This window comes from Microcebus murinus, chromosome 9 (genome assembly GCF_040939455.1).
Source record: "Microcebus murinus isolate Inina chromosome 9, M.murinus_Inina_mat1.0, whole genome shotgun sequence".
NCBI lineage: Eukaryota > Metazoa > Chordata > Mammalia > Primates > Cheirogaleidae > Microcebus > Microcebus murinus.
Window position 1 is genome coordinate 59,589,986 of NC_134112.1, and position 26,011 is coordinate 59,615,996.

At 37.7% G+C, this 26,011-nt stretch overlaps 1 protein-coding gene across 1 annotated transcript in view; it reads right to left on the reverse strand.

The window, feature by feature from the left end:
* CCDC146 (coiled-coil domain containing 146) overlaps positions 1-26,011 on the reverse strand; it is a 147,679-nt gene that overhangs the window by 118,604 nt on the left and 3,064 nt on the right. The window contains exon 2 of the mRNA XM_012747191.2: positions 7,420-7,586. Coding sequence (XP_012602645.1) covers positions 7,420-7,575 — 156 coding nt within the window. The 5' untranslated portion in view covers positions 7,576-7,586. The remainder of the gene's footprint in view (positions 1-7,419; positions 7,587-26,011) is intronic.

The following is a 26,011-nucleotide window of genomic DNA, read 5'->3' on the forward strand; positions in this document are numbered from 1 at the left end:
TTATTTTTAAAAAAATCCAAAAATTTATCTGATACCACCCTTAAGAGAACCAGATATATAAAAAATAAAACATCTTTTGAATATGTGAATAGTAAAAGATAATTTTAAAAGTATGAAATTAGGTAAGTGATGGCAACGTCTCTTTATAAATATATAGCGGTAAACTGTGCTGTTAAATATACTTAAGTAGCAAGTTAAAGTCCTTTCAGAAAGCAATCAGAATACTAGCAAGAACTTCCTATGTCTACATCTTTAGCCATGGACTTCCCTGGTAAGTTCAAATCCACATTCTGGACATTCCCCTCGAGACCTGTTGGTTTTTCTGAATTCTCTACCACTTATGGAGCCATAATTTAGCCAATTTCTTAAATCAGAATTGCAAGCATTCCCTCACCTCCTCCCTATCCAAACACTAAGTCTAGAATTTTATATTTCCTTAATCTCTCTCCTAAATGTATTCATTCCTTTGTCCTCATTGCCACTGCCTTAGTGGCACCTTGATCGCTGAAATGGTGTTCCAATTGGTGAGGTGGTGGGGCTGGAGAAGAGATGAATTCAGGAGATGTTTGTAAGAGAGAACTGATAGTATAGAGGAGGAGAGTTAGGTTTGGAAGAAGAATAATGAATTTAGTTTGGAGTGTGTTTAGTCTGAGGTAGCTTGGGGTCATCAGGAGGAAGATATTCCAAGCATGTGCGTGTATGGGTGTGGGCAAGAAAAACAGATTCACAGTGGACCCTGTGGATGTGGATGAAATATCTCCCTCTTGCCTTACTGCCTCACAAAGCCTTTCCAGATCATCTCATCCCACAGTGACTGACCCTTCCCCTTTGAATTCCAACAACAATGCCAGGTTTACAACCATGCACCTTTTGTTGACACTTAACATTTCAAGCTTCTTGTTCCCAAAGCTTCTAAAGAACAGGAACCTTTTATATGCTTTATGTGTATGAATTCTCTTAGTATCTAGCACAATATAGCACATAGGAGGTTCTCAAAACAAAAGAGGAATTAAGAGATAAATTTGATTTCAGAAGCTTTAACAATATTTACATCTCCTAGCACAGTGCCTGACACATAATGGGTGCTGTATAAATATGTTTTAAATGGATTAAGACTTATGTCCACCAGTATTCTTCATGAACTTAATATCTCACTTCTTACCAAATCTGGCATGCAACTAAAACTCAGATCCAAATACTGCTACTTATTACACTTTTTAAAGAAGTACAACAGTTCATAGTTTTATATATTAATATAACCTGTTTTAGTGAAAAGGTCACATTACAAACCTATTCCATTTCCATCTACTCACCCACGATTACCTGTAAACATCCACACTCTACTTTTATAGTTTGATACTCTATCCCAATTCACACTTTTACTCCCTTAGTGTTTCCCTACCATGTTCACTCTCCTCTTTAAGCCTCCCAAATGCTCCTGTGCTTCCTTTTCCTCTACCCCTTGGATAAATCAGTTCAAAGACTTAACAATGATTGGCACAAGAGTTATTTTCAGGAAATGAAGAGAAAGGAGGAGCCGATTTGGCTCTTGGTAAAAAGCAAAGAGCCAAAAAGCTTAGGCAATATGATTTTGGCTCATGGCATTCAGACAAAATTATGGCTTCCAAGTCTTTGAAAAGTTCAACATCTGACACACTGACTCTTGATAATTGAGGTCACATTTATAAATCAGTGCTACTTTATATAAGCACATATAGATAGGAGAAATCCTAACTTTCAGAAACGAAACTATAACTTATATTAACCCCAGATATGTGACAGCATCTAACATGATACCCATTGGAGTGTATGCTGGTGAAACCTTTTTGGAAAACTGATTGAAGGTTTCTACTAAAGCTTAATATAAACCTAGACTATGACACAGTAAGCTCACTCCTAGGTATATACTCAAGATAAATGAGTTCATTAGGCATGCATAAGAATGATCAGAGAATTTCATTCATAATTATCAAAACAGGTAACAACACATTTCTCAAAATAGGACAAAAATGGACCAAAAAATTATGATATATTCACACAGTAGGATACTATGCAGCAATAAAAAAAGGAATTCTGCCACAAACAATGCTATTAATGAATCTCACAGATTTGACAGTGAGCAAATGAAACCAGACACAAAGAAAAACATACTGTATGATTCTATTTATATGATGTTTAGGAAGAGGCAAACTAAAATCCCATGATAAGCCAGAAGAGTGGTTTGTTGGGTGGGAGCCCCAACTGGGAAAGGTCTCAAAGGACACCTCTGGCATGCTGGAAACACATCCTGATCTGACAGGGAACATGGTGGGAGAAAGGATGAATTAAAGAGATATTTAAAAGTGACATTAACTCTCAAACTGACAAAGAGAACACAGGAGGAAAATAGAGGGAAGAATGATAAATTCAGTTCTGATCATGTTAGTGGCAGGCACACATAAAAATTCACTCAATATTTGTGAGATTTACTGTTATACCCTTTATTTCTTTTAAATAAAAGAAAATGGGGTGGTATGAAATTTTCAATGGCCAAGAAGAGTCTGGGGAGCGCCAGGCCTCATAGGCAGTGATGGCCAAGCGGGGAGCAGGTGTCCGGCATTAACCCACAGTCCATTGATGGCAGCTGTGTGGCTTGTGTCCCAAGCATCACTCAAAATTCATTCCACAGAGTGAATTAACACAGGGTCGTTCCTGCCCTTGTTAGGTCTTCTTGCTTAATGCAATCAGAATGTCAGTGGGAAACTCTAAATTTTCTATGCAAAACATTTCATGATGGGAAGATATTCAACGAATATCTGTTAGTAACTAAGCACCAAGTGACAGGTGCAGCCTATTAATGCTGGAAGAGTTGAGAGGTTGGAGAAACCCCTGTAAGCTGGTTATTCAGGCAGTTTTCTGAAGGACGTGTGACTTTTACTGTTACGGTTTCTTTATAATTTGGCCTTGAGGTCTCTCTGTTGAGAGTGGCCATAAGCCAAAATAGCCACTCTCTAGGAGAGCCCTGATGGGCGGGGAGTTAGGCTCTCCTGTGTGGGTCAGGTGAGACAATGAGAAGATGAAAAGGCAATGCATGAAATTGAGCCAGGATTTGCAACAGATGCAAACAGGTGAAAACTGTGGTCTATGCAAGTATTTTGACTTTTTAGTTTGAATGGCACAGACTTTTAAGAGGCAATGTGACTACAAGAGTTTGTGGATAGCCATGACCTTACATCATGTATTTTGAAGGCATGCCATTTCCCCAGGCATCTGAATTTATTCCCTCTAAATATGGGAGAGTCCCTGCCAAGGGGAACAACATAAACGAAGATCACATGAGTCTAACTGAATGACTAGATTATAAAAGTAGTTTGGGTCCAAATTGCAGAGTGCCGTGAATGTCACACTGAACACATTCTTAAGGCAATATTAGATGACAGCATGACACCCATGCATTGCAACTCAGTAGTGCTGGGCCAATTGTGCAACTAGCACTAACAACAATAAACACTGTAAGCAGCTTCTGGTTCCTTCAATGGGATGCCAAGCATCTGGGCCTTTGGAAGTGGATTCCTGACTGCTTTCTTTCAGCTGCCATCTGAACTCGTGCTATTCTGCAGATACAGCATCTGTTTAGACAGCTGAAGGACTTCATACAAAGTAGGTTAAAAACTTCTAATACCCATACATTTTAGAGTAATGCTAAAAGAATGACAAAATGAAGCTACAGATGCCAATTAGGAACACTATCTTAGTGGCATTTATTATGGGAATAAAGTTGTCTGAAGCCAATAATTTGTTCTGCAAGATTTTGCTGGTTTGAGGAACAGTTCTCATGCCATAAAATTGCTGATGTTGATACTACTCAAAAGGGTAGGTAAGACAGTTCTTTGATACTATTATTTAAAGCTCTTATATATCCACTTTAATCAGAGGCTTATCATACCCAATGATTAATAACTATAATTTATCCATATGTATTGAGAGATTTTTGAAATATTTAATAATTAGATTGAAGATCAATATGCACAAGAGGTTTTCCTAAGTTACCTTTTAGTTTCTTTTTGTTGTTGAATTTTGGAGACAGGGTCTATTGCCCAGGCTGGAGTGCAGTGGCCTGATCACAGTTCACTGCAACTTCAAACTCCTGTGCTCAAGTAAACCTCAGCCTCTAGAGTAGCTGGAACTACAGACGTGAACCACCATGCCTGGCTATTTTAACTATTTTTTGTAGACTCCTGTCTCCCTCCTGTTCAGGCTGGTCTTGAATTCATGGCCTCAAGGAGTCCTCCCACCTCGGCCTCCCAGAGTGGTAGGATAACAGGCATGAGCCACCGTGCCTGGCCTAAGTTCTCCTTTAATTTTACAAAACAACCCTTTTGTGCTTCTTTATCTTTCACTTTAAAAAAACTTGAATATAATTTTTCCTGGTAGTATAACTTTTGCTAGAAAGAAACTCAAGTTGCAATTTTTACCCGTATGGTTTCTTTATAACTTGGTCTCAAGGTCTCTCTGTCGAGAGTGGCCATAAGCCAAAATAGCCACTCTCTAGGAGAGCCCTGACGGGCGGGGAGTTAGGTTGTCCTGTGTGAGTCAGGTGAGACACAATGAGGAGGTGAAAAGACAATGCATGAAACAAAAGAAATGTATTACTTACAGATCCAAAAGGTTATGGGGGCACCGAGAAGTCCGGAGGTGGCAGGAAGCTCAACCAATGGGTAGTGGGAGGGCCAGGGAGTCGGAGAAGGACGGAGGGGAGAGAGAGGGAGGAAAAACCTCTGAGACTAGGCCTTTATTAAAGTCCGTGGGCATGATCCCTTGGGCTTTCCTGCAGGAGTTGTAGATCGGCTAGTTTAAAGAAAACACGTGGGGGGGATTTACTTTTATATGACTCTGGTGTGAACTGTTAAGTTTTACCATAGTTAGCAGCTGTGGGGTGTCGGGTTTGGCATCAGTGGGATGTAGAAACAAGCCGACTATACCTAAAACAATCACAAGGGGAGGTTTAACTAGGCCAAAGGTGAGAGGGTACGACTAGGTTTCAAACCACTATGTCAGACCTGAAAAATAAATGACTTTACATCATGACTGTGGGTTGGTACAACTTCTTTGGCAGCAACTATATTAAATAGATTTAAGACACAAGTTTAGCCTTATTTTTGATTTGATTGAATTATTAAGAGTAGTGGTATGGAAGTAGAAATCCATCACAAAGTTGGACATATGATGGATTTTAGCAGAAACAGAGGACTCTGATAACTTAAAAATATTAAGACTGAAGGTATGAAATCATGGTTTTAAATTTTGTATAAAGACAGTTGTAGAAATAGATACAAATTTGTGTGAATATAAATATTTATGCATCTATTTCCTACCTCTGACCACTGAGAGAGCCTAGAAGCAGTGACATACCAGGAGCAGTGACCATACCCAGCATCATTTGCAGACATCATTGTCCACTCACAGGAACCAGGGATCCTCCAAGAGATTTGCTGGTTCCAGGGCTGGAGCAAAGGAAATACCAGATGAGCCTGGAATACTTTCCTATGCCAGAAAGTAAAGAAGGGCACAAGGAATGATGGGAACATGTCAAAGGACAAATAAGCCTACTTGAAGGGTATACACTGGCCAAATATAGGACAATTAAAACATCAAAAGGAATAATGATAGTAATGGATTATAACCCACTGAATAAAATAAGAAACCATAAATCCACACTAATAGACAAACAGACCAATAAATAGGAAAGAAGAGAAAGTTCTCCCTTTCTAATATATGTAGGAGGAATGATGGAATTAGAAAATCAGCATTTGGCAACTATCATAAGAATAATTTATTTGGGCAAGAATCATCATCAGATGTCAAACTACTAGGTGAAAATTTTAGGAGGAGTAAGACACTTACATAGTCTCATAGTGTCTCCCCTTAACATGCTTATTAATGTCAAACAGAAAAAATAATAAATAGAAGAGAAACCTGGGAATCACCACCTTAGCCAAGTCAACATCATGTGCTCCTGACATGAGTTACTTGAGGAGAACATAACATTGTATCTGTGGTAGTTCCAGAAAAAATGCTTATCCGGAATCTAATAATAAGAAAACCTGACGAATCCAAGTTGAAAGAAATGCTATAAAATAACTGGCTCATACTCTTCAAAAGTGTCAATGTCATAAAAACTAAACAAATACTGAGAAACCATTCCTGATTAAAAGAAGACTAAAAAGATGACCACTGAATGCAATAGATAATGGTATTGTTATCAATGTTAATTTCCTGATATAATGGAAATACGATTAAGTAAGAGAATAAACTTATTTTTAGAAAACACACTGATGCATTTAGGTATAAAGGGGCATCATGTCTTCAGAGAGAGAGAGATTGAGAGAGATTGAGAGAACAAGAAGGCAAAAAGAAAATAATATAACAAATGTGGTAAGATGTTAACATCTGAGAAATCTGGGTGAAATGTACATGAAAATTCTTTGTACTGTTCTTGCAAATTTCCTGTATGTATGAAATTATGTCAAAATAAAATAAAAAGTTAAAACTATAGAAAAAGGAAACAATGTAGCTATTTACATCCTACACACACACACACACACACACACACACACACACACACACATATATATAGCTATCATTTTAAAGATTACTTTTTTATTGCATCCTATTCCAATTTGGTTTTGCTTCTTGGTTTTGAATAAATTCTGTTTTTGCTTTAAAGACTTTATAAGCTTATTTTTTCTATGACTATCAAATTTCTTAGAATGTTGTATTCAATTATATGTACATAAAGTTAACAGTCTGGAATTCAAATGTCCTCTAAACCATTTTGTAAAGTATAGCTCCCAGGCATGACGAGGTAACAGTTGTAAATGTAGTCAGTCATTACTTAAACAACTCTCCACACATATGGGTATTTCCTAAATGTTCATCTTGCTTTTTAAAAATCAGACAATGAGAATATATAATTTATTATATTCCCCTTTTTTGTTTCTTTGCTTATAGAAAACAGATTTCAGTACTCCATTAAAGTAATTATAGTTAGTTAGGTATATTCTTTATATCATTATATGATACAAGATCTTTTATTTTCATTTCATGGAAGTAAATGTAGTATATACAATGATAAAAAAAAACTCCTTTTTTATTTCATATACCATCTCATGAAATGTACATAATTGACTGCATATATATGCAAATATTTATTATACCACCAAAGTATCAGAACCTATACTACTGCAACAGTTCACAATGACATGAAACACTTCCAGAAGAAAAGGTGGAGATCATTTTGTTTTAAAATGCTTCAAACTGTACCTATTACCTACAGGATATATGTAATAAAGAATTTTGATAATGATATTGGCTTCATCTGAATTTTTAAGTAGATGATGGTTCAGATTTTACTACAGGAATATAGAAAGAGAACTATACCTCATGCAGAAAAATAAAAGCTGGAGTTTCAGATAACACAACAAACCGCTCATCTCGAATGTTAATTGTGGGCGCTATAGCATGAATGGGCTCTTGATCCTTTTCATCTTTCTCTTCTTCCTCTTCTTTTTCCATGCCTGTGGTACTGTCTTCCATTTTTCACAATTCTAAAATAAAATTCATCCATATTTAGCTGTTTAGAAGTACCTTCACTTATAAAGCAAAATTAATGAAAAATAATAAAAGCAAGCAAAATTCAACTGGAATAACCTATTCTTTAATGAAACTATAAATCAGGAAAGTAAGCTATAATCTTATTATAAAAGGCTGGTTTGTAATAAAGGTATTCTCTATTGCTACATTCAAATCAATAATTCTTAATTTTAAAAAGTAGGGAACTGTTGCATTAATTGGAAAAAATAATAACTAAGATATAAGCTCTATGAGGGCAGGCACTAAGTTTCTGAGTTTACTGACCATTGTACTAGGCACTTACTTACTATTTATTGAATGGATAAATAAATATAACCTTCACTCTTAAAATATAACACAAAGTTAATTCCAATTCCAATTATTTTGGAAAAATACAAACCAGCAGCAAGGCTGAGATTTGGGCATGAGCAGAATAAGGTTAGGCAGAAACAAGCTCTTGAGGAGCCAAGTCTAGGGAAGGAACAAAAATAGCAATGGTTGTTGTACTAGTGGCAGGGCTGGTGGGCGTCTGATTTCAGGCAAGAGACTCTTTGCTCTCCATTTAATAAAATGGAACAAAAGAATTGCAGTGAGAATGCAACTCAATATCAGCCTAGACATTTATGGAACAAGTAGGCAGAAACCTCTCTAACTATCCCATCAGGTTAAGCACACTTTGCTTTCCTATACCTCTATAATCTATCTTGTATATACTTCTGTAGCAGCCTTAAAATGCTTTATCGTAATTTACTATTTTTTCATATTATCTACCTTATTAGACTCGTTAGAATAGGAACTATGTCTTATTTACCCACATACCTTCAACACCCAGCAAATAAACACCCTTACTAGAATGTGCACTAAAAATAATTGCCAATGGAACAAACCAGTTCTGCTACTCTTCTAATGTCTGAAGAATTGTAATTACAAATAATTTGCTCAACTATTCAAAAAAAATGTTAATGCTAAATCAATGAAGTGACAATAATGCATTCACTCCTTCTGGAAAGTTAGTTTGTCCAAAACCAAAGTCCCTTAAAAAGCAAAACTGAGGTTCTTCTGTAATTGTGGGCAACTGCTTATACCAGCTTTGAAAATTTTTTTTCTTTCCCAAATCATACTGACAGGGCCACCTACATAATTTTCAGGGACTAGTGCAAAAAATAAATGTGAGGTGCCTTGTTCAAAAAGCAAGAGAAATGTGCTATTAAAGTTACCAAAATATAATGTTTTCCCTTTAAAAATATTTTATGACTCATAAAATATAATAGGGGTGATAGTGATACATGAGTAAAAACATAAACTTACAAATTCCAAGACAATATTTTTGGTGTCATAATTTTATTTAAAATAAATAAAAATAATATAATATCTTGATAGATCATAAGATTTTTCTGGCTCACTTTTCTGTAAATTCATTTACTAGGTTATCAAAATTTGTACTTATTGCAACTTCATTTTCAATTGATATAACTGAAAGTGATGTTGGTCACTCTTGAGAAATACAAGATCCTAAATAATTTTTGACAATTTTTAATTTTGAGAAAAATCTTGCTGATACATCTGTTACTGGAATTGATAGGAATATTTATAGTCTGTGACAACATTTAGATAAATGTCTGATAAATCATTTCAAAATGTAACCTCCAGAGTTGATGACTCCCATAGAACAATTTTTCTAAAAAGATTTAACTCTTCATACAAATCGTTTTCATGTGCAAACCAAATTTTAAATGTAAATTTATTCAATATTCATTTTATTTCCTCTGACACTTGGTGTACCTTGAAGAGTTTGTGCAAGAATCCAAAAGTGGCTTTATGGTTTGTATATGCACCAAAACACTTGCTTATATGCATTCTATTGCTATATGTTCAATTTCAAAGAAAAAATAAAATTTAAAATGGCCTTCTTTGTTAAATACTTCATTTATTCAATGCTGCATGTGAAAAGTGTTCTTTTCTGTAGATTGCAATGATATTTAAATTTAATTTCTATTTACAACCCCATGGATATTTGATTTATGATGTTATAGCAGTTTTCAAAATTGGAGATTTTAAACTCTGAAGAATTTTAACAACTCCCTGATAAGCTCTATTGCAATGTCCATGTGTTTGCTTTTATTTTTTAATAACTTAAAAAAAAAGTCTGCATAAATGTTAGCAGTTCCTGTTCTTACTATATGTGCCGATGCAACAGGAACAGGTTCTGGGACCAAGCCTCCTACGGTGGGTCCCAGAGATGTCCTCGTGCAGAGCGTCTTCTTTCTTCTAAGGGTACGGCTGTGCTAGCTGCCCCTATAACTTTTGCTGTCACTGCTGCTTCTGCTGCTGTTGCTGCCATAGGCTGGAGAGTCTTCTGCATTTTTTTTGTGGCTGGTGCGCCAAGTTCTGCTTGGCAGATTTGTAGAGTATTCCGTCCTCCGCAGGTAGGGAGAATTAGGATGGGGCAGGACCAAGAAAGGGGCAACAGCACCCACTTTCATCCCTGGGAGACCCGGAATCCCTTACTATCTACCTAACAGACCCAGAGCAGTTTCTAAAAGGACCTTAGCCTACAAGGTCTCCAGTGTTCCACTTTGGTGACATTGGGATGACTGCCCTTCTGGAGAGAGAGTTGGTAAGGTGCCTCCATTGCATAAGGGAATGCCAATCTGCATACTTATTCACAAATGCATTGAGATGTATACAATAAATATATACAGCTTTTCATATGTCAATTATACCTCAATAAAATGGTTTAAAAAAAAAAAGAAAGGGAGAGTAAGTAGGAAAGAAAACACAGTAGAGGCACATAAAAAAGTCTCATGTGAATTAAAACCTAAAATATTAATTAATCTAAATAACAGGAAGGACATAAGTAGATAACAAAGTTTAATGGATAAAACGATAAATAATTAAGGATTAGTTAATATAGGATTGCAAAGACCAATGTATTAATATTACCATGCTGCAAGCAACATGACCTACAGCTGTAAATAAATGGAATGATATTCTTAGGCTACAGTGATATAAACAACAGAATGTTTATAAAATGCCTTACATTCCTGGTGTAGGGAGGACTACATTTCTATCAGGTAATTCTAGAGACTTATATCTCCAAAATACCTAAATCCATTAAGCAAATATTTATTGAGTCCCCCCCTTTTTTTTGAGACAGAGTCTCTCTGTTGCCCAGGCTAGAGTACTATGGCATCAGCCTAGCTCACAGCAACCTCAAACTCCTGGGTTCAAGCGACTCTCCTGCCTCAGCCTCCTAAGTAGCTGGGACTACAGGCATGTACCATGACGTTGGCTAATGTTTCTGTTTTTAGTAGAGACAGATGGAAATGGGGTCTCACTCTTGCTGAGGCTGGTCTCAAACTCCTGACCTTAAGAGATCCTCCTGCCTTGGCCTCCCACAGTGCTAGGATTACAGGCATGAGCCACCGCACCTGGCCTATTGAGTCCTTTTATGAAAACCAAGATCTACAAAGATGCAAGCAATTTATAATCTAAAGAAGAAAGCCAGGGAAATGACTAGCTCTATATCACATGAGGTAAGGTAAAATAAGCCCAAATAAAAGGCAATGTTCATAGGAAGGTAGATAAAAGCTTAAAAAGCAATTTGTGGCTTGGAATTTAGACTTTAATCTCTAGGCATTTTTTGCAGAGAGGAGTTATCTCAGTTGTAAAGAGATTGGTGACAGTGAGAAGAGCGGTTTGGAAAGGGTATGAATTTGGAGGCTAGGAGCCAGCCGCTGTGCTACGGGTAGGAGACAGATAACAGTGGTTAGCAAACCAAACAATGTTCTTCATCCCAGGGGGCCCACAGACTGGTGGCAAGACAGAAATTAATCAAAAAAATCACAGAAAAATTTGTCAAAGTTATAAGTGAAACAGGTGCTATGAAAGCTTGGACTGCAGAAACAGGGTGGCCAGGTACAGACTGCACACTTCCTGGGGTGCCATTGGCACAGCAGAAGGAGCCAAGGCAGTACCATGCTATGCTACAGGAGTCGGAAGAGGGGAGGATGTGGTCGTATGAGGCTTTCAAGAAAGCAGAGGACTTGACACGCAAGCTTTAGACACACAGAGAAGGCGAAGGCCAGTGGAGGAGAAAAGAAGCTAAATATAAAGCTGTAGTCCCATCACAGAGGAACATTCAACTCCTCTATTAGTCACATTTCATCTAAGGGTTAAAATAGAAAGCCAAAATAGGAAGCTTCACAAAGAATACTGAAGCAATAAACATTGCAGGGTATGCCTTGTTTTGTAATACACACCACTACTTCCTCTTCTTTAAAGCTAAATTACATAGGTGATCATCATTTTGTTTCAATTTTGAACTCTTAAAGAAATTTGTTTTCTTGATAGTTACAAGGAGCATGTGCAAAAAACAAACACCACAAGCTCCAGAGAAGGAGGCAGGATACACAAACAATGTGGTTTTTTGACAGTAAAATGGCAATGCTTCAAGAAAGATGTAGCAGGAAACCACACTGTCTTTCAATATTACTCATCACTGAGCAAGAACAAGTTTTGCTCATTTTAGAAACAGCAGGGTGTAATGTCAATTCAAACATGATATAGTTCTCTCCTAGTCCCACACAGAACCTGAGCATCTTCTTTGTAACTTAGCTCTTCTAACTGCTCTGGAAACATGATTGTGGTCCTTCCCCCAGCAGCCCATGGTTCTAGAAGGTTAACTGTTAATACATAACTTTCTACAGTAACTCAGAGCCGAATCTCTTGGAGGAAGGGAGAACTCTGGGATGCTTCCATTTTTTTTTCTTGTTTTCCTAATTATTAAAAAACATAGAAATGTCAAAATAGGGTTATAAAAATTATGGTATAAAATTGTATGACAAGTGCCTCTCAATCCTGTCAGTATGTCTCTGTGATTGTATGCACATTCTCTTTTGGAGACAATGTTAACAGTCTATGTTGAAAGCCCATCCTGAGAGCTTCTGGTGCACAATATGACAGGCTCAGAATATTGGGCAGCCAGTTTGACATGAGGCATACCTCAGATCCATGTAATGGACAACAACAATATCAGATATTACTAAATTGGCAGTCCTATTAATAAATGCAACAGATAAAATGCAATTATTCTCATTTATATCTTACATTCTATGTACATTATTCGATACTCTTTTTTACTATACAAAGACAAAATTAGACTTGAAACATCTTTTAAAGATATAGACACATGTTTTTAAAAAGAGGGGTTAAAAAGCTTTGTCATTCCAAGACCCAACAAAAACAACAACAAAAACCACAGCTTTTTTCTGTTCCTAAAATCACAAAGAAGAAACATACCCTCTCAAAAAAAGAATCCTGCCAAATCCCCATTCAGGCACAGGAAAAATAACAACTACTACAGTAAATACGTACAGATAAAATATGCCTCATAACTGTAGTGTCAAAATAACAATGTGGTTTGAATTACCTTTAATTAAAAACACACAAGCATACAAAAGAAAGCAACACTCTGAGAGAAAGCGTCAAGTGTATATTTAGCCATTAAAGTCAATGTTCACATGTGTTAGGCAGTTAAATCTTAAATTATGTGCATGTATAATCCGTGAGGAATCTGTTAACTGCCCACACTCCTGGGGAACCCAAGGCTCAGCAAGAGAGTAAGCACCTCCCTGGGCCTGACGGATGCTGAGAGCACGCTAGGCCCGTCCCTCCTCACTTCACTATTTCTTTGCCTTCCTTTGCCCACTCCCGCCATGCCCAGAGCACAGACCCAAGAAAAGTCCCTCACTCTCTCTTCAAAGCTTCTTAAATATTTTTCCCCTTTCTTCTCAGAAACTTGCATAGCCAAAATGAGCACTGTATTACTCATTTCTGAGTAGGTACGACAGGTGGGGTCATGACGGGGAAGTGGCATACACCTGGCAGAACTGCCAGAGAAACAGACGTGATTTTGTCTCCGCATACCCCTTAGGTCACCCCTGTCAGCACGCAGGCACCCCTGCCCGGTGCACCTAAAAATAAAGACAATTATATAACCCTTTACAATTTAAACAAAGCCTTCCTTCAATTTATTTCACTGAATCCTAACAACCATGCACCATAAGAATTATCTCCATTTTGTAGATGAGGAAATTGAAGGTCAGAGAGTACCAATCATGTGCCCAAGATAACACAGCAGTAAATGGCAGTATGTATTCAAACCCATGTCCACTGGCTGCAAATCCATTGCCCTTTCCCATTACACCACACGAGGATCTCTCCGTGGTCTTAGCAAAGTCCTTTCCTCTTGGCCTTCAGTAGCCAAAAGCAGGATTAAGGGTACAGACAGGCTGATGAAATTCAACTTCTGTCACTGCAACAGTATAAGGCTAGACTCCTTTAGCAAAAATCAGGCCAACACAATGTAAGTCAATTAAGTATGATTATTAGGCAGTCCATGAGGTGAAACAATGGGCTACAGAACTCGTTGCTATAGTTACAAACCAAAGGAAAGCCTCCAGATATACACAGTGTGGCAAGAAATGCTGGTCTTATATCTGCAATAATTTATAGTCATTCTGCAAGTCCAGGCAGACTTCAGAAATTCAAAGGGTGCCCAAAAGGCTGTATCAGTTCCCTTAATAGTTTCCAAATAATTTAACGTGAGCAGAGACTAAGAGGAGGTTTGGAATGCCCAAGTAGGTTTAAAGCTGACGGTCTTCCAGAAAGTCTGTAAAACAGAGATTCTACATGTTTAAGTGCAATCTAGAGTCACACTGCAAGCCACTCCTCTTGCTTGCTACAAAAATGTGCACATTTTAAAAATTCCACTGTCTTCTGTGCTTGAATTTTTAAAAATGGTACCAAAAAGCACACTTAGAACATTACAATAATTACAATTATATAATAGTCTATACATCTTATCTAATTAGGCAATTGCTTTGCAAATCTGCTCTGTTTACCCATTTCCTCTTTCCCATACCCTGGTTAGTAGGAATGTGGACCCACACTGATCTGTTTGCTTAGCAAAGAACTTCATGCTTTCAGGGTCCTCCCTTCTTCCACCTCCTCCTCGAAGTATTTCCTCTAAGACCAGAATTAGTGATGTTGACTTATTCCACCAGGATGGCAGCATGGGGTAATGGAAATGACTACTCTGAAGTTCATCGATTTAGGCTTGAATCATATTTCTCCCCTTCCTGTGTGACCTGAAGCAAAATATTCAACAACTAAGTGGTTCTTTCCTAAACTGCATGATGACTTAAGAGTTACTATGAAGATTAATTGGGACAATGCATGTGAGGTCTCAGCCCAGTGCCCAGCATATAATCCTCAAATGTTAACCCCCTCCTACCACTACCTTGTTCTTTTGCTTTTCATATATAATGTGCCTTAAATCACTTTGACAGGGAACAAATAAACAGAGGTCAGCCCATTGATGGATCAAATATTTCAGTAATCTATAGGTTGGAAAAGATGGTCTGAGTCCTCCAGCATGAATGTGTCCCAGAGCATTTCTTTAGGCTTTGGTGTGGGAGACTTGGAAGATCTAATCTTCAAATTTCACTGTGAAATGTTCAGTATAGGATAAAAAATCTGTACAGGACATTGAGTATTAGAGCAGGGAGAAAGGGAATGACACAGTTAAATAAAAGTCCTTAAAGGAAAACACATCGATTCCAAGTCAGGGGAAGAACTACTTTAGACAATAAGTGAAGCAGGCAAAGTTCCCCCTCCCATGTCTGCAAATTTCATAGCCTCCTCTTTTTGTTGTGTAAGTATTTCCTGTTCTCAGGCTTTCACTGGCCCTAGGCAGATCTCCACTTTAGTCTTCCTCTCTCCTGGCAGCATCTCTTACTCAATTTATTTCCTTCCTTTAAGGGCAAAGGTTCTTACATTCATTATAGGGTTAGAAGAATATTTACCAAGCCAATTTTCCTACCTTTACATTGGAAGAGGAAATTCAAAATAAAAATAAACAAACAAGTGTTTCCCTGAGTTGGGGAATAAGGAGAGTTGGTGAGAATGCAAGCTGACATAAGCCCCTGAGGTACCCTGTCCACCTAGACAGGAAATGGTAGAACCTGGATATTCAAGAATATCAAGGGAACGACATGCCTCCCTTCCCAGGTGAGACTTGGAGAAAGTGGCAAGGTTCCAGAGCCATCATCATCCCTTTATGTGATGAAGCAGAGAGGATGACCTAGGCAGAGAGGGGCATGGGAGAGGTGTGGGGGCTGGCTGGGAACTCAACACCCGAAAGCCCTTGAAGGTGTGAAGAACGGACACTGCTTCAGAAAGCTGTGTGGCCATGCAAGTGAGAATCAGACGGGGATGCAGAATTCTCAGAGGACACCAGCATGGACACCCATGTCTGCGCCCCAGATAAACGCCTAATAAATGTTGCTCCTATATGACTAAGTTTTTTTTAAAGTCAGCTTTATTGCGGTGTAATTTATATTCAACAAAACTCATAATTTTAAGTGTACAATCTGATGAGTTTTTACAAATGTTGACAGTTGTGGGAGCACATCTCGGGAGGAGCCCGCATGGTCAGACACTAACCACTGACCCGACAAATGTCCTGAAACCATATCTAGTTACCCTGGACTTAGGTCTCATGCCCAGGAGGAAAAGAGGAAAGGGAATCATGAATTAACTAAGTTTTTTTTTCTTTTTTTAAATTTCAGCATATTATGGGGGTACAAATGTTTAGGTTACGTGTGTTGCCTTTCCCCCCTTCCCCCCAGAATCAGAGCTTCAAGGGTGTCCATCCCCCAGATGGTGTGCATCGCACTCATTATGTATGTATATACCCATCCCCTCCTCCCCCTCCCATCTGCCCGACACCTGATAAATGTTGCTCCTATATGACTAAGTTTTTTTTAAAGTCAGCTTTACTGCGGTGTAATTTATATTCAACAAAACTCATAATTTTAAGTGTACAATCTGATGAGTTTTTACAAATGTTGACAGTTGTGGGGTCATTACCACAAACATTTCCATTGCTTTAAAAAGTTCCTTTGTGCTCCTTTGCAATCAGTCCCTCACCATCCCCCTCTCACCCTCATCCTCTCCATGCCTGGCACTTGATAACCACCAGCGGTATTGCCTTTTCTAGAATTTCATGTAAATAGAATATGTTATGAACTGAATGTTTATATCCCCACAAAATTCATGTGTTGAAATCTAATCCCAATGTGATGATATTTGGAGGTGGAGCCTTTGGGAGGTAATAAATCATGTGAGTGGAGTCCTCATGAATGGGATTCATGCCTCTATAACAAGAGGCCAGAGAGCTAGCTAGCTCTCTTTCTGCCATGTGAAGATACAAGAAGTTGGCAATCTGCAAGCTGGAAGAGGACCCTCATCTGAACTCAATTATGCTGCCACCCTGATCTCAGACTTCTAGACTCCAGAACTGTGAGCAATACATTTGTGTTGTTTATAAGCCAGCCAGTCTATAGTACTTTTATATAGCTGCCCAAACTAAAACAGAATCATAGATGTGTCTGGCTTCTATTACTTAGATTCATTTACATTGTTGTGGGTATCAGTATTTCATTGCTGAGTACAATTCCATTGTACAAATGAACCACAATTTATTTGTCATTTACCCAGTTGACAGACATTTGATTTGTTTCCAGGTTTTGGCTATTATCAATCAAGTTGCTATGAACATTTGAGTACAAGTCTTCATGTGACTATACATTTTCATTTCTCTTGGGTAATATCTAGGAGTGGAATTGCTGGGTTTTATGTTAAATATATATTTAATTTTATAGGAAACTGCCAATTGGTTTCCAAAGTGGCCATACCTATACTCCCACCAAAAATGTGGAAGGGTTTTCAATGCACCACATCCTTGCCAACACTGGGTATTGCCAGTATTTTTATTAATAATTTTAGACATTCTAGCAGATGTGTAGTAGTATCTCAAGGTTTTAATTTGCATTTCCATGATTTATTATATTGAGCATCTTTTCATAGGCTTATTTGCTATTTGCATATCTTGAGTGAAGTGTCTGCTCAAATTTTTTTTGTGCCTATTTAAAAAAAAACAGGTTGTTTTTCTTCCTATGATTAAATTGCAAGAATTATTTGCATATGCTGGATATAAGTCTTTTATCAGATGTGTTTTGTGAATATTTTCTCTCAGTGTCTCCTAGCCTTTTCATTATCTTAGCAGTATCTTTTGAAGAGAAAAAGTTTTGAATTTTGATGAAATCCAATCTATCAGTTTTTTTCCTTTTGTGGTTCATACTTTTTGTATTCTACATAAGAAATCTGGGGAGATCAGGGAAGATGGCTGACCAGAGACACCAGCTGCCAGAGTGTCTCAGAAAGAAGTAAAAAGTTTTAGATGAACAAGAAAAAACAATCAATCATAGATTGGGTGTAATTCCAAGGGAAAAGTACCAGAACCTACAAGAGATTCCATGCAAAGAACAGAACAAGAAGGAGCAAGATATCAGTAGAGGTCAACCCCAATAGGGTTGGAGTCTAGTGAGAAGGGTAGGTGGCATGGTTTGTTTCTCTCTGTCACATCTTTAGCAGTCAGTAGACTCTCAAGCTGCTGGAGAGTCTATCCTCACGAGTCCAAAAGCTGCTGCCACCATTTAACTGAAAGCTTCTTGAGGACAAAGCATCAGGCTGCCAGACCCCTTGGGGAACTTCCTGTTACCACAGATCCAAACCAAGACGGCAGATGCCATATTGCTTCTCCACCCACCATGCACCTTTGTCCTCCTCATGGGAATTCAGCCCCTCAGTTTTCATCTTGCTCATTCCCACACAAACATTTCCCAACTATGGCCCAGATTGCAGGAGCCACAAAAGGCTGTTGGGTCCCAGGTGATCTGTGTGATCCCAGAGACTGGACATTCTGAGAGGGCTGTCTTTGGAGAGAGGGACAGAGACAACCAGAGTGCTAGCTTTCCTCCATTAAGACTCTTTTTCTCTCCTTCCCTTCCCTAGCCTGCAGCTATCAAGACAGACACTTGAGCCAGGGGTCTCAGGAACTGCTACTTCCCCTCTGCTGGGGCTTCCAGAGAATGAGGGTCAAATCTTTCCTGTTAAAGACCTGCAGAGGACAAAGGGGTATTCAGACTGTGAGCTCCCTGCTCACTAGGACTCCCCACTGCTACTTGCCTGGCTGCTCCATTATAGCAGAACACACTTAAGGGATATCAAATCTGCTTGAACACCCCACAGGTAACTCAGGACCAGCATGCTTCTCCCTGGCATGATCAGGGAGGGATTGATCTTTGGGGACCCAAGGACAGGCCTGCAGGCCAGATTCCATACCCCCAGGACTCAATCATGTTGCTCAGGGGCAAGGAGGGGAGATTTGTGAACTAATCTTGGGAGGCATGGGAGCCCAAGTAGGCAGAACTGAAAAGAGAACATAGTGCGGGTCCCAGCTACAGCACACTCATGTAGCAACTATGCCGCCACAGGAAAGCGGTGCTCTCAGCCCAGTGTAGGATCCAGGACAGGGAAGCTCCCAGCCTGCAGTGCCATTGTTAGGAAGCTCGGCTAGATTGAGTTCCTGCCTGCTGGCAGATGCCAGAGAGAGACCATGGAGAAGGGGAACAGAAGAGCAAAACCCACTCCAGCAGCCAGATTGTGGATTTCAGATGGCCGCTGCCTCCACAAGCAGACTTTCTGGCTGGGTGAGGCCACCTCAACCCATCCCTGGTGGCTATCCCTAGAAGGCCGGGAGTGGATCTTTCATCCCCACTAATACAGCTACTTTTTCAGCTTTTGTGGTGCCTAAGGGCAGGCTCACCCAACCCAGCCCTGCCCAGCCTCACTTCCCCACCCACCTCTGCTGTGATAGAGAATAAGGACTCACCTGGAAGTTCCAGGGCCCCACCCACCACTGGAACATTCCAGTGCTTCTCTTGAGGAGCTAGAGCTGGTGATAGGTTCCAAGAAAACTGCATCTTATTTCTTCTGGCAAGCCCCCACTTACTGATAGTTCAATTTACACAGCCCTTTACAGCATTTACTGACTCAATCATACAGGGTGTGGTTGGTTCTTACCCACAATGTTCTTACTGATTCTCTGCCTTCTGGATCTGTCCATTTTTGACAGAAGGGTGTTAAAGTCTCCAACTATAATAGCACATTTAAATTTCTCTGAGCAGTTCTATCAGGTTTTGCTTTGCCTAGTTTGATGCTCTTGTTAAGTGCATATACATTAAGAATTGTTATGTCTTCTTGGAGAGTTGATCCCTTTATCATTATATAATGCCATTCTTTATCACTGATAACTTTCGTGCTTTGAAGTCTGCTGGGTTTGAAATTAACATAGCTACTCCTGCTTTCTTTTGATTAGTAATTAGTATGGTATATTTTCCCCCATACATTTGCTTTTAATTTATATGTCTTTATATTTAGAGTGGATTTCTTTTAGACAAGCTAAAAGATGTTTTTTTGATCCAGTCTTGCAATTTCTGTCTTTTAATTGGTACATGTAGCCCACTCCTATTTAAAGTGATTACTGATATATAGTAAGCCCACACTTAACAACATTGATACATTCTTGGAAACTGTGACTTTAAGCAAAACAACACATAATGAAACCAGTTTTACCATAAGTTAATTGATATAAACAAGAATTAAGTTGTCATAGCATATTTCTGGTGACAAAAACATTATCAAATTTCTAAATAAAATCCCCAAACATTTCTAATATTAAACAATGAAATTAATGTGAGCCATATATAAATTTAAGAAAGATTAATAAAAACAAGTAAGATAATTATTTACCCAATTATTAGTGAATCAGTGAGTGATGGCAGTCATGGTGGTGGTAGGTTAAATCAAAGAATAAATGTTTGCAAATCAAACATTGAAAGGAGCACCTCCTACCACTATCAAGTTCAAAACCAAACAATAACAACTATGGCGGTCTGGCTGAGCACTTTCGTACTGCACTGTTTATTGTTGTGCATTTATATGATTATCTTACATTTTATGAATTTTAATTTTACAATAATTTGTATTCATTCATTTTCCAACACACTTATTGTAGTTCAGGGTTGCAGGTGGCCAGAGTTTATCCTAACAACGCAGGGTGCAGAGCAGGAACCAACTCTGGACAGGACGCCATTCCATCACAGGGTACACTCACACACATACACATACTTACACACACTGGGACAATTTGGGGACAATTCTGGGACACCCACCAATTAACCTAATGTGCACATCTTTGGGATGTGTGAGAAAAGCAGAGTACCCAGAGAAAACTCATGCAGACATGGGGAGAACATGCAAACTCCACACAGACAGTGGCCCTGGCCAGGAATTGATTTTTTCCCCTCATCAATATAATGAAATTCCATTGAAAGAAACCACATTATTTGAGGACCTGCTGTAGTTCTATTAATATTCACCATATTTATTACTATTTTCTATTCATTGCCTTTGTTCTTTGGTCTTATTTTTGTCTTCCACTCTTTTTCTGCTTTGTGGTCCTAATTGTGCATTTCATATGATTTCATTTTCTCTCCTTTTTAGAATCAGTTATACGTCTTTCTTTTTGCTTTTTTAAAATGGTTGCTCTAGGTTTTTGACATTTATTTCCAACTAATCCAAGTTCACTTTCAAATAACACTAAGTTGACACTTGAACAACATGGGTTTGAACTGTGTGGGTCCACTTATACACGGATTTTTTGTCAACTAAATGTGGATTTAAAACAATATTCTTGAAATACACATCCCGCGTGTACATAGAGAGGGCTGACTTTTCTCATACTCAGGGTTCACAGAGTCAACTGAAGACTGAGGGACTTTTGTCTGTGCAGATTTTGGCATCCAAAGGGGTCCTGGAACCAATTTCCCCACAGATACTGAAGGATAACTATATACTGCTTCACCTTATAACAAAATAGTCATAATTCCTCCCTCTCAGCCATTATATCATGGCTGTCATTCATTTCACCTACATATAAGCATATAAATACATACCTATGCATAGGTAATTGTTGAGTTTTCAGTCTGTTCAGCTTTTGACTTGTTAGGCTGGTGGGGCAACTTCCAAGTTCCTTACATGCAGAACCAGAAACCAGAAGCTCTTTTATTAATATTTCTTCTGGTTGCCTAATTGCATTGTTTAGGACCTGCAGTACAATGCTGCATAAAAGTGGTGAGAGAAAGATGTTCCAGGTCTTAAGGAGAAAGCATTCAGTCTTTCATGGTTAAGTATGGCATTAAGTGTAGATTTTTCATAGATGCCTGTATTAGTTGGAGGAGGTTCCTTTCTTTTCCAAGTTTGTGGAGAGTTTTTATCAGGAATGGGCATTGGATTTTGCCAAATAGTTTTTTAAAAAATCTATTGAGATGATCATATTTTTTCCTTTTTATAGTCTGATGGGTGAATTACACTGCTTGATTTTTATAGTGAAATCAATCTTGCATTCCAGGGATGAACCCCACTTGGTCATGATGCATTATCCTTTTCACATATAGTTGATTTCGATTTGCTTATATGGTGTTAAGTATTCTGCTTCTGTGTTCATGAGGGAGATTATCTTGTATTAATAGTTCTCTTTTCTGGCAATATCACTGTCTAATTTGTTATCAAGGTATTGCCAGCCTCATACAGTGAGTTTGGAAGAGTTCTCTTCTAATTTTAGGAAGAGTTTATATAGAATTGGTATTCTTTTTTTACTTAAAATATTTGGTAGAATTCACCTGCAAAGATATCTGCTTCACAGATGGAGTTTTCTTTTTATAGATGACTTTTTAAAATTCATTTTTAAATTTATATAGAGTAAAAACCACTCTTTTTGTTTACAATTCTGTATGTTCTATCAAATGCTTGTAGTCATGTAACCATGACAACAATCAAGATGCAAAACAGTTCTTTCCCTTTCCCCAAAATGTAAATTATTTTGTACTCCCATTTTATTGTCAAACTTTACCTCCATACGTAACTCCTGGCAACACTGATCTGTTCTCCATCATTGCATTTCATTATATGGATGTACTATAATTTGTTTTTCCATTCACATTTGAGAGACATTTAGGTTGTTTCAAGGTTTTAAGCTATTGTGAAGAAAGTCTTTCATAATTTGAGCTGGTATCTGTTGGTATCTTTTCCCTTGAGAATTGGTCAGATTTTCCTGTTTCTAGTATGTAATTTTGGATTACATGTTGGACAGTTTGAACAATATGCTGTGAAGCTCTGAGGCCTGTTAAAATCTTTTGGAGATATTGATTTTTTTGTATTTGTTTTAGTAAGCAATCAATCTGGTTAGGCTCGGATCACCAGTTCTGCCATGCCTTCAGGGGCAGTGATTCCAATTTTTAGTTCTCAAGGCCTTTTCTATGCCTTTGGGGTCTGTACATTACATGCAACACTCAGAAGTTGTTCTGGGACCTTGGTGATATTTTTATTGTGGTTCATTTCTCAAAGCCTGAACTATGCTTCCCTGGGTTAGTCTTTCCATGTCTGAGTGGAATGAGTTTTCAAGACCCCCAGTTGGTGCCTAAGACTGTGGACAGTACCCTACATCTGCAGTTTCAGGATATGTGCACCGTGGCCTATACATGCACCGTGGCTGTAACTTTTGCATTTTGAGGTACAACAGCAAAACCAACACAAATTTATTTTTCCTTCTTCACAATTTCACAGATAAAAGATTTGTTCTTACCATAGATCTCAGCGACCTTAGCATACTATTTTTTTCTTTTCTTATTAAGTCGAAAACTTTTACCTTTTCACTTAAAAGAGGTACTTTATGGTGTCTCTTTGGCATATCCAAATTGCCAGCATCACTACTGTTGTGCTTTGGGGTCATTATTAAGTAAAATAAGGGCTACCTGAACACAAGCACTATGATACCCTGACAGCTGATCTGATAACTAAGACGGCCACTCAGTGACAAGCAGGCAAGTAGTGTAGGCAGTGTAGATATGCTGAACAAAGGGATGATTCACATCCTGGGCAAGATGGAGCTTGTCTAGTGCAAGATTTTATCATGCTACTCAGAACAGTGTGCAACTGAAAATTTACATATATTTTATTTCTGCAATTTTCCCTTTAATATTTTTGAACTATGGGTAACTGAAACCCCAGAAAACAAAACCAAAGATAAGGGGAACTACTGTATTCCATGTTTATGCAGGAGTGGGGCTGACCTTGTTACTTGTACAAATACAAACACAGAACTAGGGATCACCTTCTCCAGTTCTCTCCTATATGAGATTTTCCCCAACACTTTCCAGCTTTCATGGGCCCCCTTTGTTGCGGCCAGAAAGATTCTGTTCTCTTAGTTTTTGCTTTACGCTGCCATTCAGTGCCATGTAGTTGAGGCTGCCCTTGAAACACAGCAAGAAAAAAGAAAAGAGTGTGAAGATTCTCCCCCTAACCCCACTCTTTTACCAGTTCCTCTATTTAGAAGGACAGATTCTGCTGTAGCATATGGCCTAAAAAAAAAAAATAAAAATAAAAAAAAAAAAAGAAGGACAGTGTTCTCTTTTATTCTTCAGTATCCTCATAGCCTGGCAGTAGAAGTGCAAATCTGTGTTTGGAGCTGGCCTTGGAAGAGCGAAAAGAAAAGAAAAAGACAGGAATTTCCCTGAGCCTTCTGTGTTGTAGGACCCCCTTTCTTCTTTACAGTTCACAGCTTAGTTTGCTTTTAGGTGAAAGCCAGAAAATAAAGGAGCAAAAAAGAAAAACAGAAATTCAAACTCACTGGTAGTGTCTTATTTCTTAAACTGGGTGTTAGGTACAAAGATGTTCTTTTCAGTATTATTCTTTATACCTTATTAATACTTTATATTCATGTTTTTGTATTAATGAACTACTTTGTACAAAAAATATGAAGCAAAAACAAGAGATAAATAAATAAAAATTGAAAACCTGGCCCATAAACCATGGAAATTGGTAGGGCTCTGACTGAAGCAAATGTAGAATTGTTCTGGAGGGGCATTATTACGATCCAGAATTTAAAGGATTTTCACACACACACACACACACACACACACACACACACACACACACACACACACACACACTCCTGCTGATCAGCTACGAATAAAAATTTACAAGCCATGACAGGAAATAAAACACTGTGACAGAGACAGCGTTCATGCAACAACAGAGAAATAGCAACCCTAAAACATAACAGAATAATTTTACATAATATGTTTAAAATAATTAAAGAGATAAGAGAAGGTAAAGAAACCACAATAAATAAATAGGGCAGTTTAACATAAGAGAAAGCAGATTAGTAAAAGAACAAAATACATCTTCTAAAAGCAAAAATATAGTCATTGGGATGAAAAACTCAATGCAGACATTAAACATTGGGTCAGAAAAGATTAGGAAAGAATTAGTGAAATTTATCATATAATTGAAGAAATTCATTTCTTGAAGAAATCATCCATAATGAAATACAAAAAGATGAAGAAGCACAAATCATGTGAATATAAGTTAAAAGACCTGGATGATAAAATGAGAAATTCAAATAGACACCTAGGTAAGAGCTCCAGAAGTAAAGAATAGAAAGAGAGGCTGAAGATTTACAAATTGAAGGCTTTGGATAAAGAAAGCATATTGACTCCTGAGTGAGATATATAAAACAAAAGCAGAATATCAATTCTCTACAAATCTTCCAGAAAATAAAAGAAGGAACGTTTGCCTCCTAATTTTACCCTGATACCTACACTAGAAAAAGATGTAAAAGAACACTTCAGACCAATATCCCCCATGAAAATATAATGCAAAAATCCTCACACATATTCGCAAATTGAATATAGAAGTTTATAAACAAGATAACATAACATGATCAAATGCAGTTTATCCAGGGAATGAAAGGTGCTTCAACATTTGAAAATAAATCATTGTAATAGACCCCATAAATAAATTAAAGAAGAAAAACCATATGATCATCTCAATAAATGCCAAAAAAAATTTGACAAAATACAACATTTGCTCATGATTAAAAGTCTAAGAAAAAAGGCAATATATGTAACTTAAACATTTGTACCCCTGTAATATGCTGAAATAAAAAAAAAGTCTAAGAAAATTAGGAATTAAACTCCTTTAACCTGCCAAAGTTCATATACAAAAAAACCAAAGCTAACTCATAGTTGCTGGTGAAATCCCAAATGCTTTCCCCCATAAGATTGCAAATAAGACAAGGATTTCTGCTTTCACCACTCCAATTCAATATTGTACAGTCATCCTAGAAAAGAAATACAAGCCATGCAGATTATTATAGAAAAAAAGAAGTAAAACTGTCTCAATTTGCAGTTTCACATAGAGATTTCAACTAGGACTACCTACATATTAAGTATTTCTCAATATTGTTAGTTATTAGTTTATGTTATTGAGTTTAATATTGCATAAGAATAATAGAAGTCATAAAGATATATTTATTTTTAAATAGTTTATAATTCAGAAAATTAAATTCTTATGGCTTTCCTCACTTAAA